We start from the raw sequence: 16,116 nt of genomic DNA, 5'->3' as shown, positions 1-16,116 counted from the left end.
ATAAAACTAATTTCACAACCTTTACGCTACTTCGCGAGCGAATCTAATGAGACCTTTGACATACAATTAGAGATTAGTACTGTAGCATTATTGTAACCAACTATCAAATAATTACCGTCAATAGATTCGTCATGAAAAATTATATTCATCCGTGAAAAAGATTTTGCAAATAAACTTCGTTTAGTACTTCATATAGCGCTACTTGTGCTAGCGAAACCAAACAAGCCCTAGATACACAATTTCTTGTGTCAGAATGCTCAATTCAGATACACAGTTTTTCTTCTGTTACGAAATGGATGACTAAACCCTATTTCTTTAGCGGCCTCCAACCAGCCAGCAGTATTTTTCTCTCACACCACTCCAACAACAGTCAACCAACAATATTTTCCTCACACCACTCCAACAGCAACCTCTAACACTAGCCAAGCGAACAGAGCGGTACGTACGTTAGACCGGAATGTAACCTTCCATCATCCAGATCAAGTACTTGCTAAGACTGCCAGTACGTCCCATCCAAACCCAAGGATGGTGGCTAATTATCCACTTCACGTTGGAAAACGTCAGATGAGAACACAGGCTAATTACACAGAACAACCAACCCTGTCATCACTACACACTTTCAGAACTCACCCTCTACTGTAATCTGGCTGAGTCATCAGACATGTCCGGCCATCCATGCTCCCTCCTTCCCCGTATCCCTTGACGAGCAAAAGCACACAACCAAAAAGGGGCAAAAGATCAGAGAACACACAGAAACTGATCTGCGCTCAACTACTCTACAAGTTTCTCCATGTTCTTCTCCCGTTCCATCTGTCTGAAGTCTGAACTGTCTGAACCTGCCGCTGCTATAGGAGCACCAACCCAAGAAACGCTGCCACGGTGCCCTGAACGGACACCACGGACCAGAACCCGCCGACCCTGGCAGCCGAGAACCCGGCCGACGACGACGCCACGAGGCTCGAGCTCGCCTCGGGCTTCCTGCCCCCGCCGTCCTCCCCGTCCCGCGGGACGCTGGGCTCCTGCAGGTCCTTGCACACCACCACCCCCGCCGGCGCGTGCGCCGCGTCCACGGCCGCGACGTCGTAGCACAGCCCCGGGTTGTCCCACGACGCGAACCGCCGCCCCATCCGCTGGTAGAACCCCGGCGCGAACTCCAGCGCGCCCGTCAGGTTGTTGCCGTTCAGGTACAGGGCCCCGATGTTGGGCAGCTGCGCGAGCCTCGCCGGCACGGGGCCCGTCAGCCGGTTGTGGTCCAGCGCCAGGAACCGCAGCCCGGCCAACGCCGCCATGGACTCCGGTATGGCGCCGGTCAGGCCGACGTTGGACAGGTCCAGCATGGCGAGGTCGCCCAGCTTCTCCCACCCGGACGGCGGCAGGCTGCCGCCCAGCGGGTTGTTCGAGAGCAGCAGGTCCTGCAGCGACTCCATGCCTTGCACGAACTGGGGCAGCCCGCCGGTGAGGCTGTTGTTCCTGAGGTCGAGCAGCGTGAGATTCCGGAGCCCGCCGAGCTCCGGCGGGATGCTGCCGTCCAGCTGGTTGTTGCTCAGGTCCATCTTGAGGAGCCCCCTCAGGCCACCTAGCGATGCAGGCAGAGACCCCGTTAGATGGTTCTTGCTCAGGTCCACGATCAGCAGCTCGTCGTGGCGGGCGTTACCGAGCGCCGCCGGGATCGGCCCCGACAGCCCGTTCCCGGAGAGCACCAGCCGCCTCAGCTTCAGCAGCGCGCCGAGCTCGGCGGGCACGGGTCCGGTCAGGTTGTTCTCGACGAGCACCAGCGACTGAAGGCTGGCCAGGCGGCCGAGGGAGGCCGGGATGGCGCCGGTGAGGCCCGGGTTGGTGCGGAACTCGAGCGTCTCGAGGCTCCCCGACAGCCTCTCCCAGCTGGCGGCGGGGATGGCCGTGGGGTTGCTCGCCGGGAAGCAGCTGTAGAAGGAGAGCGTCCGGAGGCGCCTCAGGTCGAACAGCTGGGGGCTGAACCTGGCGTCAGGGGCGCACTGCAGCGAGTTGTCAAGAACTGGGCCAATGCGGATCGACGTTGGGTACCACAAGCCGTTGAACAGATCACATGACACCCCCTGCACAGATTCCAGCATCCAAGAACCAAGTTAATCCACAGAATTTGAATTTTACAGGCAAGCACATTGCTACAATTTGGATTGTACAGCCAATTTGTGTTCATCAGTTGCAGACAAGGAAAGCAACACATGCTGAACAGTAACGGGAGTAGTAACTGCTAGCGGTAACAACCACCATGGTTGATCCAAGCTGGTGACATTTCTTTCAAAGGCACACCTACAAATTTGGCCCCTTCCTAACTTGCACAGTAACAATAAAATTGTAGTTCCAGCGTACTAGTGTAAAGGTCAATAATTGCAAGAGGGAATTCCCATGAAGCTTGTGTAAAGAATAGGCATGTAATCCTCAGAAAGAAAAAGGCATGTCTGTCTGCAGAAGCAAAAGGAGCAAGAGACGAGTACTGTATGAGACATCGAGAGGAAACATGCCGCTTCAAATCATCAGAGATTCTGTTCATGTGTGCGGAAAGCTCCTGCTCAACAGACGAGATCCTTCTACTACAAAAGTTACTAAGTTACTATAGTTCGCTGTTATTTGATAAATAATGTCTAATTATGAATTAATTAGGTTTAAAAGATTCATCTCGTTTGTACTAATCAGTTAGACTATGTAATTAACTATTTTTTTCAACTGCATTTAATATTTCATGTTCGAAAATTCGATGTAAAGTAGAATTTTTTTCGGAAGTGAACGCTATATCGAGTGAGGTTGAAGAGTTAAGGCTCAAGGAGAAGTCTCATCCAACAGTAAAGTGGATGCGCACAAGGAACAGTGCCGCACTCTTGAACCAAACAGTTCAAGAACAGGACTCCAAGAACACAAGCAGGACAAAACCGAGGCTGCCTGAAACCCGAAATTTTGTAACCAAGACGAGGAATGTTCAACAAAATCATGTTCGAAGGACAATTCAAGAACGAACATCTGGCATTTCCCAAACAAGACACCAATTTGGACGTCGCCTGGTCGTTTTCCGCGAGGATTTGGAACGAAGCTAGGAACAGGGCAGGCTGCGCCAAGAAAAGGATTGGCGACCAGCATGGGCAAAGCAGACAAGAGAACAAAGCGAAGAGCTTTTGGGGAAGCCGATGAGCGGGCCGGTGCCGAGGAACTGAACAGCAGATCCATGGGAGAGGGAAGTGCTCTACTAGTCTGCGCAACTGCTGCCCGAACAGCGCGCAGCACCGGTAACGAATCGGCAGGCACGCACCTGGATGGGCGACCAGCCGCAGGGGTCGGGGTAGAGCCCGGAGCCGTTCCATCCCTTGCCGACGAAGCCCTCGATAGCCGCGTACAGCGCCGCCCGCTGCTTCTCCTCCATCGGCGCCGTGGCCGGCGCCGCCGCCGCGGCCGGGGCGTCGGAGCCGCCGTCCCCCCCTTGGGCCGCGCAGCCACGGAGCACCACGAGCAGCGCGAGGCCGAGGGCCAGCACCCGGCGGCCGTGGGCAGCCCCCATCGCGACGCCGGGCGAGCAAGAGCTCAACGGCAAGGAGGCAGTCCCCGGTCGGCTCCGGATCGAGGGCTACCAGCTCCGGCGACCTCGCTATATAGCGTCTGGGCCGGGCTGGGGACTCTCGCGAGGCGTGCCCCCGTCTAGCTGGCGAATAAATGCGGCGGCTCTCGCGGCGCGGGGAGGCGCGGTGGCTGGCTGCGCGCGGGGAGTCGCAGCAGCGCCCGGGACATTCCCCTATGCCGAGTCGCTGCTCTGGGGATCCCGAGGCGACGGAGGAGAAGGCGGAGGCAGGCCGGTGGGCGGCCGCCGCAGACGACAGGCAGGCAGGCAAGGCAGGCGCGGTGGCGTGCGTGGGAGAGGCTCGCGGGCCTGGAGGCTTGGGTCTTTGTAGCGGGGGGCAGGGCACTGTAGAGGAAGGGAGGCCGGCCGTAAATTTTTTAGGCCATGTTTAGATTCTTTTAAAATTCAAAATTTCAAATTTTTCAAAAGAAAATTTTGCTATTTCGGAGTATTAAATGAAATCTATTTATAAATTTTTTTATATAGATGAGTCCGCAAGATGAATCTAATAAGCCTACTCAATTCATGATTTGTAATAGTAATGCTACACTAAATAACCTCTAATGACAGATTAATTAGATTAATTAGATTTGTCACGCGATTTATAATTTATTTCTACAAAAAGTTTTGTAAATAGCAGACCTCATTTAGACCGGCCGTAAAATCGATGGGACGCACCGGCCGGTGAACTGTGGAAATTCCCCGGTGGGCTGGAGACCTGGAGTGGCTGATGACGGGGGCCTGTGCTTGCTCAAGTTTTCTTGAAATGACTTCGCGAGTGGCTTCTACTGGTGCTGCGATGGACGCGTCCCTCCCTGTGTGGCTGTGTATACACACATGTAGGAGTACGGGGTGACGCATGCTGCTCCTTGCAGTACCCAATGGGCAATGGCTGACACCTGGGCCCCGCCGTTCAATAACCGTGGCATTAGGGCCGCGGCACTCAGGCCTAGGCTCATTTACACGCCTGCCCTTGAGCTACTACTCCTCCCAAAAGCAGATTTTACGTCGATGACTAGCAGCTGGGGGCAGGGCACAGCGGTTTTACTCCGCTTTGCAGAGCGCAGCGAGAGGGCCCCCCTTGGCTTCAGCTAGCCGCGCCGTTGGCTGATCCACCATCACGTCGCGCACAACCAGCAGCAGTACGCGAGCAGCCTCGTCTGGATCTGCACCCCAGGCCCAGCGTCCTAGCGCCGGCCCCCGCCCCCGCCGCCCCCGCTCCTAGTCCCATCCCTACTCGGGCCCGGCGGCTAGCCCGGCGCCTACGCCTCGTGGCACTGGCTATGGCGTGGGAAAGGAAAGGGAAGAGCGAGAGCCCCGGCGCCGGCGAGGCATGGGCATCCACCATGCATGGGTGGGGGAGCTGGAGCGTGCAAGCTAGAGCCACAGGCAGCACGGCCTCCTGCCTTGCTTGGTTCGGGCGCGGCCGCGGCCGCACGGCATGGCCTTGTTTGGTTTCTCATCGTGTTAGAAATAGTGATTTTTTGACAGCTAATTACAGTGTCAAACAAAATTAGTTTACAAAACCAACTTCAAAACTCCAGCGCCAGTGACCCTGAAGAATCTAATGAGACTTTTGACGCGCGATTAGAGGATAGTTACTGTAGCATTATTGTAGCAAATCATCGATTAATTACCGTCATTAGATTCGTCGCGAAAAGTTACACCCATTCTTGAAAAAAATTTACAGATAGACTTCATTTAATACATCATACATTGTAAGATTTTAAAAAAAAAAACATGGGCGCTAGAATTCTAATCTAAACAAGGCCATGGCCTGGCCTTCGTCCCACCGACCGGGCAGTTGGTTGCCCTTCTCGTGCCGCACACCCTGCCGCTGCTGCTGGACCATGCATGCCACTGGCATCGCCATGGGGCCGGCCGGCCGAGCGGGCGGGCGCCGCCGTCCTTGCTGGGCCGTCCGTACGGCGCGCATGCCACCGCGCCTTGCCGGCTGCCGCCCATCGCCCTCCGCTGAAAAGGTCGCACTGGCTGGCGCAGTGCGACACCTCGGCCGGCACTGCTCCGCCGCGCTCCCAGCTCCCACCGACCCACCCGGTGATGCTCTACTGTGGCCGGCCGGCCCAGCTCTCAATCGAAGCAGGAGCCGAGCCGGTACGGGTACGGCCAGGTCACGCAGGCGTGCAACAGCCTCTGAGCCGAGCCTGAGCACGGCGGCGCGCCTTGCCATGGGTTTCAATTCATTTCCCAGGAGTCGTTACCCGGATCCAGCCCCGTGATCAGGGTCAGGGAACAGCAGCCACGGCAAGATCGGTGCTGCTGCACAGACGAGGACACTGTGCTCCCGGGCCCACTGTCAGCGTGGAGAAAAATGATCGATAGTTTTCTTTTTCTCTCTCTTTTGTCATCGTTTGGTTCGCCGCGTTAGTATTCTAGCGCGCGTCTTCTAGTCTATGCGCCTCTTCTGGTCTCTGCATGAAAGACCAAATGAAGTCTATTTGTAAATTTTTTTCAGAGATGGATGTAATTTTTCACGACGAATCTAACGACGGTAATTAATTGATGGTTTACTACAGTGATGCTACAGTTGCCATCTTCTGATCGCGCGGTCAAAGGCCTCATTAGATTCTTTAGGGTCACTAGCGCGGGGTTCTGATGTTGGTTTTGTAAACTGGCTTTGTTTGACATCATAATTAACAGTCAAACTGACACTATTCACTAGCACGTTGCAAATCAAACGGGTCTTTGTTGTCAGATTAAAAATGATTGACTCCTTTTTTCTTGGAAATGAAAATGATTGACTCTTGATGGGTGGGGCGGCAGCGACGCAGCATGTGTGATCTGTTCCGGTGCCTGGTGGTTGTGAGCTGGTGTGTGGGGCACCGAGCACCTGTGTGTGTGTGTGTTTTGAAGGTGTGTGTGTGTGTTTGGTTTCGCAGATTTGCTGCGGCGCCCGCTTGGCGGGGACAGAAAGATGAAACAAAAAAGAGGGAGGCCGGTGGGGATTGGGGAACCGCCGCTGCACAGCAGCAGGAGGCGGCCCACAGCTACAGCTCCTTTTCGCATACTCCTACTCTACATGCCATTGCCACTAAAAGGTTCAGATTCAGAAATAATGAAAGGGTAAAGATCTCATGCTCCGCCTCTCGTCAGTTGCTTTCTTTTTTTTTTTAACTTTGTGATACAAACCGGATGTTAGTTAGGCCGATGGGTCTGGTCTGTCCATTTGCGAGCTTAACGTGACGTGATTCGCGATACACACATAGCCGCTCCCGCCGTGCACGTACGGTCGTCGGTCACTTGGATCGAGCAAGTGTGGCTCACCCGGGTGGACACGGGGTGGCTGCGGGTGCGGGCCAGCAATGCCATTCCTGTGCACCACCCCTACCTGAAAAGGAGAGACGTGCTGACCCGGGCGGCGTGCGTGGCGCAGGGCCGACGGTTAACACCCCGTCCTCTCGTCGAACGCCAACCGAACAGCAAGAGACGCGCCGCTGCTGGTTGACAGGTTGAGCATCCCTCGGGTACGAGCGGATCGGAGCAACTGCGACCGATCTCGGAGGACGACGGAGCGACCTGGGGAAGGGACCGCGAGGAGGCAGCGCGGCGGCCGGCGGAGGAAGGAAGGAGAGCGGTAGATGGCGAGAGGTAATGCGAAGCGGGGCGCCGTATGCCTGCAACGAGCTAGCTAGCTGCGGCCTCAGATCGGATCGGATCGGGGATGGGGTGGGGAGGGGTGAGATGGCCGGGCGCTTTTGTCCCGGTAGTGGAGGCCTGGCCTGGGGGCAGCTGGGCTCCTACCCTGGCTAGCTCTGCAGGCGGGGCGCGACGGGACCATCCAATCCATCGCAGCAGCAGCCGCGGCGAGCATGGACGACGCGCCGCCGAGGGAGCGCGGGGGCGAGCGGCAGGCGAGGAGGGTAGGGAGTGCATGATGAGCATGAGCGGCGCATGTGATTGGGGGCGCGGGGGCCCATGCCACCGCCGCCCGGGCCGGCAATCATGGGTGGGGGACCTCGGCCTCCCCCCCTTGCCTGATGGGCTGCTCGCGCTGGCCCATCATCATTCACTGAACAGACTGGTGGTGGTGGAGTGATGGCATGGACGAAAGCTTCGGCCGACGAGACGATGCTACTGCTGCTGCTAGTGGCAGCGGCAGTTGCTGTTGCAGCCGGGGGAGTGCGCGCGCGCGCGCCGAGTGCTGTGCTTGGAGGGGGTCTCGGAACGTTCTATTCCTGCACGCGGCACGCACCTCCTGCGAGCTTTTCTTTACTGTGCGCCTGCTCCTCCATTTCTTACTGTTCCGCTACGCCGAGCGCGTGGGGTCCCGAACCATCGAGAAATCTCATATTTACATACACAGTTCAATTGCGAAAAGATGAACGGTAAACAGTTGAGATCCCACTCAACCGGAGCTCCAGCTCTGTAAAACTCTGCACGTCCATTCATTCCGAAACAGACAGGGGTACTGAACTCTGGATGCCGGGAAGGAGGGAGCTGGTCCAAACAAAGTCGAGCTCGTTGATTAGCTAGCCTCGCACGATCTCAAGACCGAGTTTATCCCAGCACGGCACGGCGGCCGTAAGCTGGGGTCGTACTGCACGCTTAAGGGCGTCCGCAGTAGTCCTAGCTAGCAACTAGCTAGGAGATGTCCACGTCATGAGCAAAATAGCCAACATTCTAAAGAGCCTATCTATATCGCTAGCTATTTGTATTGTTAATTGTTCCATACACAGAAAGAGAAAATAGATACATTGTGCAGCATCTTTGTGGGTCATTGTGTGGAGGCTTCATAACCAACTAAACATAACCAACTGGTTGCATACATCTTGACCCAAGCCATTTCATTTCATGACCAACTGAAGATAAATAACGGGTACAACCAAACATTTTAAACATAGAAATAAAATAAAATGTCCATACGTTACTACATAATGCACTGATAGATAACCATAACTCAAGCCATACATCATTATTTTAGGGCACAAAAGCAAATTGAACAGCTAACTGCATCGTTGAGGAAGAGTCGCCAAAAGCCAAAAGTCATCTCTAACCCAACAACCTCCATCATAGCATGCTAGAAATTCCAATCAACATCATACCAACAATTCTGGAAAAATAAAACAAACAGTAAGTCAGCTTACTCAATATAAATAATTGTGCTAATAAAAAAATTCCATAAAAGATCTTACATGAGGTTATTATCAAAAAATGACTAGTGGGGAGCCCTATGGCCAAAACGTTGCCAAATGTGTTCAATTAAATCATCTTTTAGTTGAACGTGGACTCAGTGAGCACGGATAGCAGAATTTCTGCGTCGAGCATCATTAAAGCATGGGTTACTATTTGAGGCCTTTTGCACTTCTGGAGGAAGAACAATTGAGGCTCCAGGAATTGCATTCAGATCAATAGACTGCTCAGCCATTTCTCCCTCATCTTCCACTATCATGTTGTGCAGAATAACACAAGCTTTCATGATTTGTCTAATAATCCTTATGCTCCAAGATCGTGCTGGACGACGCACAATATTGAAACGAGCTTGTAGAACGCCAAAAGCACGCTCCACATCTTTCCTTGCACCTTCTTGTTCTGCTGCATACACCTTGTGTTTTTGTAGTTGAGGTGAATTTATAGACTTCACAAAGGCTGCCCATTCTGGGTAAATTCCATCAGCTAGGGCATCCACAATGCGTAAGAAAACATGCCTTCTCATCCGAAATCTTCTACGAAACATTGCATCAGAATAGAGAGGCTCTTCTGCAAAGTAATCAGCCACAAGTTGTTGATGAGCACCTTCACGATTCCTATTGATGTACTTTCTGGTTCGACGCCTAGATGAACTACCCACGAATTTTGCACTAATCTTCATAAAAATCCAGCCAGCAAGAGAGTCAAGGGCTTGTTGCTCAGCTGAGAACTCTTCTAAGGGGTCTACAGAATCATCGGATTGATCCGACATGTTTGGAGACAAATCTAGAAAGAGGTACAGAGGATGGAGAGTTTGGGCAGCTGTAGGTGGAAGATGAAGAAGAGAGGAAGAAGAAGCACCAGGAAGAGCACACGGGAGTGGAGCTGCTTAATTCCAGAGCTGCAGCTGCCCTTTGCTTTATACAACACCCAGTCAAGGTAAGTACTTTACAAGGTATGGCCCCTACAGTGTAGTGCAGCCACTACTATCACTACTCTACTGCTACCTTGCTGCAACTTGCAGCTGCTACTATGCTAAATAGTCTTTGCCGCCCAAAATCAAATGGCTGGCTTGACTGAGGACGAGCTAGAGCTACTACTACTACTGGTTATGTATATATATATATATATATATATATACACACACACACACACAAAGGACTAATTTGTTTTGACTACTACACTGAACTATATTGGTACTGCAAGACAATAATAATGACACTGCATGATAATTCACAGAGCATTGGTACTAGATGTTGACTGACTGAATCTAGTGGTACTGCATGATAATCAGCAATGCATTTATACATCTTGACTAGCTGTAAAAAATAGCAGTAAACAAAAATAAGAAAGTACCTTAGTTACCGTTGCCGGCTAATTTCTCCCTTATCATCTTCAGGTCAAGGACATGCTGAGCTCTAATATCCTCTGTCATCTCCCTAGTGTCCATACACAAAAGTTTTTGATATGATTCCAGTAAAGCAGTCTCCCTCCTAAACCTTGTTGTTTCAAACTTCTTATCAGTAATGCGTTCCTGCGCCTCCAAGAAGTCTTCCTGTCTTTTTTTTGTGGCCGCTTCAATGTCACTGAATTTCTTCAAGTCTTCATCTAAACTGACATCATCATCTTTGACTCCTCCTTTACCATTGCGCTGTTTCTTAGCTTGTTTTGTCCCTATAGGACGTTCCTTTTCTCCTACACCTGAGATGTCAGTTGCCTCGTCTTCATCCAAACTCCTTTTATTTGGTTTTTCAAGTTCTTCCAAAACTGCAAGCCACTTGGGTTCATCACGAAGAATCTTCCAGCAGTGCTCAACTGTGAATGGGCCTTCCTTAGGATAGTCATCCAAATAAAATTGCTTAGCCATTTCTTTTAGCTGGTCATCTGAATATCCGCTAAGATAAATTGAGGTTGCCTTCTTCCAACATGCACAAAAAAATCCCACTCATCTCTTAATTTTTTGCCAGTGATCTTTGAGATGTTTCACCTCTCTTTTTCTGTTTGTAGGTGTAGTGCTATTGTACAACTCATGTACATCACCCCAATAGCTCTCATTTTTCTTGCAATTCCCATTGATTGGGTCATTCGAGTGAATCAGCCATGCACTAACATGAATTTAGTGTACATGATTAGTTGTAGGTTCATATATTTGTGACGGTACAAAAAGAAAGTGAGTGATACAATTTTACTTACTAGCCTCACGTCCTCCTCTGGTTCAAATACAAGACGCTTTGCAGTCCTACCATCGTTTCCATCATCTAAGTTGATGATAGTTTTGTCTTTCAATCTCTTTTTAGCATTTTGGTTTCCTGAATCATTTTTGGGTGGTGCTAATTGAGATTCCTTTCCCATAGGTGGCCATGTTGCCGAAACATGAGGAATGAATGGTTGTCCAGATTGTAAAAAGCTCATAAAACAACCAGGTGGATAGTAATTCATACCACTGAAAATCAAGCGACCCATATCGTTACTTCTAATGAAACTAATATAGCTAGTGAACTAACTGTTTCTGAGCATAATAAAATGACAACTAGTGCAGCAAGAGAATTACATAAAAAAAAAATAAAACTTACCAAACTGTGGATGTGGCTCCGGACGATGTGGCTTGTGGCAAAGGTCCAGGCCACCATACTGCAGAGAAGTCATGCCATTCGGCCATTAGTTTAGGCAACACTTTATCGAGAACCAAGAGCAAAATCGATTACCTGCTTGACCTGTGGTACTAGGAATAGTAGAACCACCACCAAGAAATGCAGGAACCGGAGTAGGCACTTGATTCGCAGAAGCAGGAGCAGATCCAATATGATATGAAGGAGCAGATCCAGTCTGATCTGGTGGCGGAGCCATCGCTCGTTTTGTCCGGCCGCTCATCACCACAAGAGACAAATGGATTTCAGATCTTTGAATCACGTACCTGGCTATGAATCATACGGACATGAATAGAGCGGAGGAAGAGAGATGGGAAGGGGAAGGATGAGAAGAGGAACAGACCTTGGTTTTGCGGGCTCCAGAAATAAATCGGAAGAGTCGAGGGCAGGAGCAGCTAGGTTGGGGAAGGATTTTCACGCGCAGTGGACGCGGGAGAAAGGGAATTATTCGCGCGCAGGCCACAACAGAGAGGGGAGAAGAAGGATTTGGGCGCCGCGGGATGGGGAGAAGGAGAGAGCTCTGCGCGCGCAGCGGATCCGAGTCCGAGCGAAATCGCCAGAAGAATAGCTGGTAGAAGGTGAGGAGGCCGGCGATTTAGCGCATCGTGGTCTGTGCGAGACGAGCGACGAAAGAGTTGCTGGCTCGATTTTTTATGCACGTCCTCTTTCCTCCATGTAGGATACAAGCCGACGTGTACACTCAAATAGCTAGCTGGAGACAGCCTTAAGCCCTAAGCTGACTCAGCCTTGTTGCGCACGCCCTTAACCGGAGCTGCCGACTACTGACCGGGTCGATGGGGTCAGTACGCCGGTTTTAAGGTCGGCGCAGACCGGAGTTAACTTAACTGTTAAGAGGTGTTTAGTTCATTTTGCAAAATTGTGTAAAGATGTAAAGAAGACATTTGAAGTACTAAATGAAGTCTATTTGTAAAACTTTTTGCATAGATGGGTTGTAAATCGCGAGACGAATCTAATGATACTAATTAATCCATGTTTAATCAATAATTAGCGGATGATTACTGTAGCATCACTGTTGCAATCATGGATTAAGTAGGCTCATTAGAATCGTCTCGCGATTTACAGCCCATCCATGCAAAAAGTTTTGTAAATAGACTTCATTTAGTACTTCAAATTAGCAAGATTCCATTTCACTTTAATGCGTTTACGGCTTTTTTGCAAAAACCTGTAAAGATCTAAACAGGGCCTAAGTTGCGGCGAACCAGAAGGCCTGGACCGTACGAGAGCGAGCCAGCGAGCAGAGCATGCAGCTAGGTGGGAGTGTAAGAAAATGCTACGCTAGCGATAAGGATCTCATGCAAGCAGATGATCATGGAGCGTTGCCCCTCGACGCGCAGTACAACGGAAGATGCGTTGGAATAGACTTGTCCAACATAGGCACGCGTCGATGAAGAGGAAGTAGATCGCAGCTCATGGCTCCTCCTCCTAATCCCGCCGATCAACACCACAGCAACACAGCGGCGCCTCCTCAGAGTCCACACATACGGGGCGGGAACGCCGTGCGCCGGTGTGCTAGCACCACGCGCGCGGCTAGGGCTTCGTGGAGAGGGAGAGGGGGTGGCGGCTAGAGCTTGTCACGTGTAGATTGCGGCGCCCACAGTCCCGCCCCTCTATTTATAGACCCCGTTAATGGGCCGTCACGCCGGAAGCCCATTAGGGTTCTAATCCTACTCGGATCATATCTGGCCCACGAGTGATTGGCTTAAGGGCACAACCCAACAATCTCCCACTTGCACTAGAGACAATCACATAGGCAAGATTTCATCCAACCCGTTAAGTGTGTGACCCGTAAGGTTTATGTGTGAGTAGTTGTGTTGCAAGAACCATTCTTACATCACTAATCAGTAGAGGCACCTAGCAGAGCGTACTGACTCTCTCTCTCACACACACACACGTAAAGATCATATCGGCAGAACCTTTTGATATACGCATTCACTAATCCCTTTGCCTCAGGATACCAGTCAAGCTCAAGGCGAGTCTTGTGCCACCCTTGTGATAGCCTGACCACTTAACTCGATTTTGCAGCGGATTACAATTTACGACTAACCTTTTAGTCACTTCGTGATTAACTATTTAATCACTTTGGCATGGTCATGCACTTTCTTAATCCAACCGCATCGAGGGGCCCAGAGATATCTCTCCCGTTATCTAGGAGGGGCAAATTCCATCTTGATCCGCACACATCCCATTCCATGTTTCATGATACACCCAGAGACTACTTTTATAGCCACCCAGTTACAGAGTGGTGTTTGGCAGCTCTAAAGTGCACTGTTACGCACAGTGAGAAACAATGGCGATCTTAGGTCTAAGAATTCAGCAGGTATATCACTCGAGACCATCTGATGGCACATTTGAGATAACTACCTCTGCAGTGTCTCGAGGTGGGTCAATCCAACACCATGTTCCCTAACATGTGTCCACATTATTGATCTGATATCTCCATATTTATGATCTGTGAAACGTGATCATCAATCAATACATGTGCTAGTTCATGAAATATTATTGTTCCTCATAATAGTGAAAACCAGAGATCATTTAGAACAACAATAAAACAAGAGAGTTTCACAAACAAGTCACCTACTTATTAATCAATGTAAATAATTATCATTCCGGAAACAAATAACATTTTTTTATTAAAACACAAACTTAGACATGATTACAATAATCTCCCACTCACTCTAGAGTCAATCATACTAGTATCTAATACCCATGGAACTCATATGTGCCTCATGCTTCTACTGTGAGAGGGGCTTCATCAACGGATCCGCAATGTTTAGATCCGTGTGCACCTTGCATATCTTCACATCACCTCTATATATTATCTCTCGAATCAGGTGATAACGCCGCAGTATGTGCTAGGATTTTTGGTGCGATCTAGGCTCCTTGACTTGTGCAATGGCGCCACTATTATCACAATAGAGGTCCATTGGCCTAGACGCACTAGGTACAACTCCCAACTCAGAAACAAACTTTCTGATCCAAACAACCTCCTTTGCAGCTTCCGAAGCTGCTATGTACTCGGCCTCTGTTGTAGAATCTGCCACCGTCTCTTGCTTGGATTCAGCTCATTGCTCCACCATTAAGGCAAAATACAAATCTAGATTGCGATCTGAAGTCGTCCTTTTCAGTTTGCAAGCTAGCATTGGTGTAACCATTTACAACGAGCTCCTCCTCACCTCCATAGACAAGAAACTTATCCTTAGTTCTTCTAAAGTATTTAAGGATATTCTTAGCTGCAACCCAGTGAGCCTCTCCTAGATTTGACTGGTATCTGCTTGCAACACTTAGAGCATAGGCTACATCAGGGTGTGTACAAAGCATGGCGTACATGATGGATCCAATAGCCGAGGCATATGGAATCACATTCATCTTCTCTTGCTCATCAGGTGTCGAGGGACACTGACTCTTGCAAAGACTAACACAATTTGACATCGGCAGAAAACCCTTTTTGGAATCCTACATATTGAACCTTTTCAATACTTTGTCAATATATGTATCTTGGCTTAATCCAATTAGCCTTTTCGATCTATCCCTATAGATCTTTGTGCCCAAAATATATGTTGCCTCTCCTAAATCTTTCATTGAGAAACTCTTTCTTAATGAAGATTTAACAGTCTCAAGCTTTTGAATATTATTTCCGATCAGTATTATGTCATCAACATATAGAACTAGAAATACAAGTGCGCTCCCACTAGCCTTCTTGTAAACACAAGGCTCTTCTTCATTCTTGATGAAGCCAAACCCTTTGACTACTTCATCAAAACGAAGATTCCAACTCCGAGATGCTTGCTTTAGTCCATAAATGGACTTCCGAAGTTTGCATATTTTTCTAGCATTTGTAGGATCGACAAAACCTTCAGGTTGTATCATATACACATCCTCACTAAGATTTCCATTCAGGAAAACCGTTTTGACATCCATTTGCAAATCTCATAGTCATAAAATGCAATAGTTAGAAGAGTTTGAATAGACTTTAGCATTGTTACGAGCGAAAATGTTTCAGCATAATCAACACCTTGAATCTGTTTAAACAATTTCGCCACCAATCGCGCTTTATGGATGTGAACATTTCCATCCATGTCTATCTTTTTCTTAAAAATCCACTTGCACTCCACAGGTTTAACACGTTCAATTGGATCAACCAAGTTCCAAACTTGATTGTCGTGCATGGATTCTATTTCGGATTTCATGGCTCCAAACCATTTCTCATATTCTGGTCCCATTATTGCTTCAGTATAGGTCTTAGGCTCATCATTATCCAATAATAATACATCGTGCTGCTCCGTGGTTAGGAGCGTAAACTTTTTAGGTGTGCGACGTGCCCTTACAGACCTTCGTGGGGCTGGTTCTTTGACAACGGGTTCTTCAACTTCTTGTTCATCCCGTGAAGGTTCAGTGGGAGCTGAAACCGTTTCAGGCACATCCCAAATTTCTTCAAGTTGCACCTTGCTCCCACTAACTCCTTTTGAGAGAAATTCTTTCTCTAAGAAGACACCATTTGCCTTTCGCTTGATTATAAAAATAATATCCTTTGGTTTCCCTCGAATACCCCACAAAGAAACACTTGTCTGATTTGGGAGTGAGTTTGTCTGACATCAAATGTTTGACCTAAGCCTCATATCCCCAAACTTTGAGGAAAGACAATCCTTGACGTTTCCCAGTCCACATCTCATATGGTGTCTTTTCCACAGACTTAGTTGGAACCCGGTTCAGTGT

General features: G+C 49.5%; 2 protein-coding genes across 11 annotated transcripts; both read right to left on the bottom strand.

The window, feature by feature from the left end:
• Positions 1 to 487: 487 nt before the first annotated feature.
• On the bottom strand, positions 488 to 3,894 carry LOC120674214 (piriformospora indica-insensitive protein 2-like). Of its 2 annotated transcripts, XM_039955358.1 has the most exons (3): positions 3,284 to 3,892; positions 1,655 to 2,075; positions 488 to 1,576 (listed from the first exon to the last, which is right to left on the bottom strand). In XM_039955358.1, the coding sequence occupies exons 1-3, from the start codon at positions 3,527 to 3,529 to the stop codon at positions 846 to 848; spliced, it is 1,398 nt and encodes a 465-aa protein (XP_039811292.1). In that variant the 5' UTR covers positions 3,530 to 3,892; the 3' UTR covers positions 488 to 845. The 2 variants fall into 2 exon arrangements, with proteins under 2 accessions (XP_039811292.1, XP_039811291.1); XM_039955357.1 differs by having other exon boundaries at positions 488 to 2,075; positions 3,284 to 3,894.
• A 4,435-nt stretch (positions 3,895 to 8,329) lies between these two features.
• LOC120673223 lies at positions 8,330 to 12,061 on the bottom strand. Of its 9 annotated transcripts, none has more exons than XR_005674573.1 (6): positions 11,440 to 12,054; positions 11,308 to 11,365; positions 10,928 to 11,177; positions 10,091 to 10,839; positions 8,740 to 9,304; positions 8,330 to 8,657 (listed from the first exon to the last, which is right to left on the bottom strand). XR_005674573.1 is itself a non-coding variant. In XM_039953975.1 (6 exons), exons 1-5 carry the CDS (start codon positions 11,603 to 11,605, stop codon positions 10,680 to 10,682), a joined length of 507 nt encoding a protein of 168 aa, XP_039809909.1. In that variant the 5' UTR covers positions 11,606 to 12,061; the 3' UTR covers positions 8,330 to 8,657; positions 10,091 to 10,679. The 9 variants fall into 9 exon arrangements, 4 of the variants coding, with proteins under 4 accessions (XP_039809909.1, XP_039809911.1, XP_039809908.1 ...); XR_005674575.1 differs by lacking the exon at positions 8,740 to 9,304 and having other exon boundaries at positions 10,928 to 11,043; positions 11,440 to 11,648; positions 11,726 to 12,046; XR_005674572.1 differs by lacking the exon at positions 8,740 to 9,304 and having other exon boundaries at positions 11,440 to 11,652; positions 11,726 to 12,045.
• Positions 12,062 to 16,116: the final 4,055 nt, after the last annotated feature.

Source organism: Panicum virgatum, chromosome 5N (genome assembly GCF_016808335.1).
Source record: "Panicum virgatum strain AP13 chromosome 5N, P.virgatum_v5, whole genome shotgun sequence".
NCBI classification, from domain to species: Eukaryota; Viridiplantae; Streptophyta; class Magnoliopsida; order Poales; family Poaceae; genus Panicum; species Panicum virgatum.
Note: the sequence above shows the minus strand (reverse complement) of the source record. Positions and strands in the feature narration are given on the sequence as shown.

Excerpts from the sequence above, each read along its gene's own strand:
- LOC120673223 (XM_039953974.1), bottom strand. The coding sequence starts at position 11,605 with ATGAGCGGCCGGACAAAACGAGCGATGGCTCCGCCACCAGATCAGACT. Across the intron at positions 11,178-11,307 it reads GGAGCCACATCCACAGTTTG|TGGTATGAATTACTATCCAC; the intron begins GTAAGTTTTATT and ends CTTGATTTTCAG. Across the intron at positions 10,845-10,927 it reads CAGAGGAGGACGTGAGGCTA|GTTAGTGCATGGCTGATTCA; the intron begins GTAAGTAAAATT and ends CACTAAATTCAT.
- LOC120674214 (XM_039955357.1), bottom strand. The coding sequence starts at position 3,529 with ATGGGGGCTGCCCACGGCCGCCGGGTGCTGGCCCTCGGCCTCGCGCTG. Across the intron at positions 2,076-3,283 it reads GCGGCTGGTCGCCCATCCAG|GGGGTGTCATGTGATCTGTT; the intron begins GTGCGTGCCTGC and ends GAATCTGTGCAG.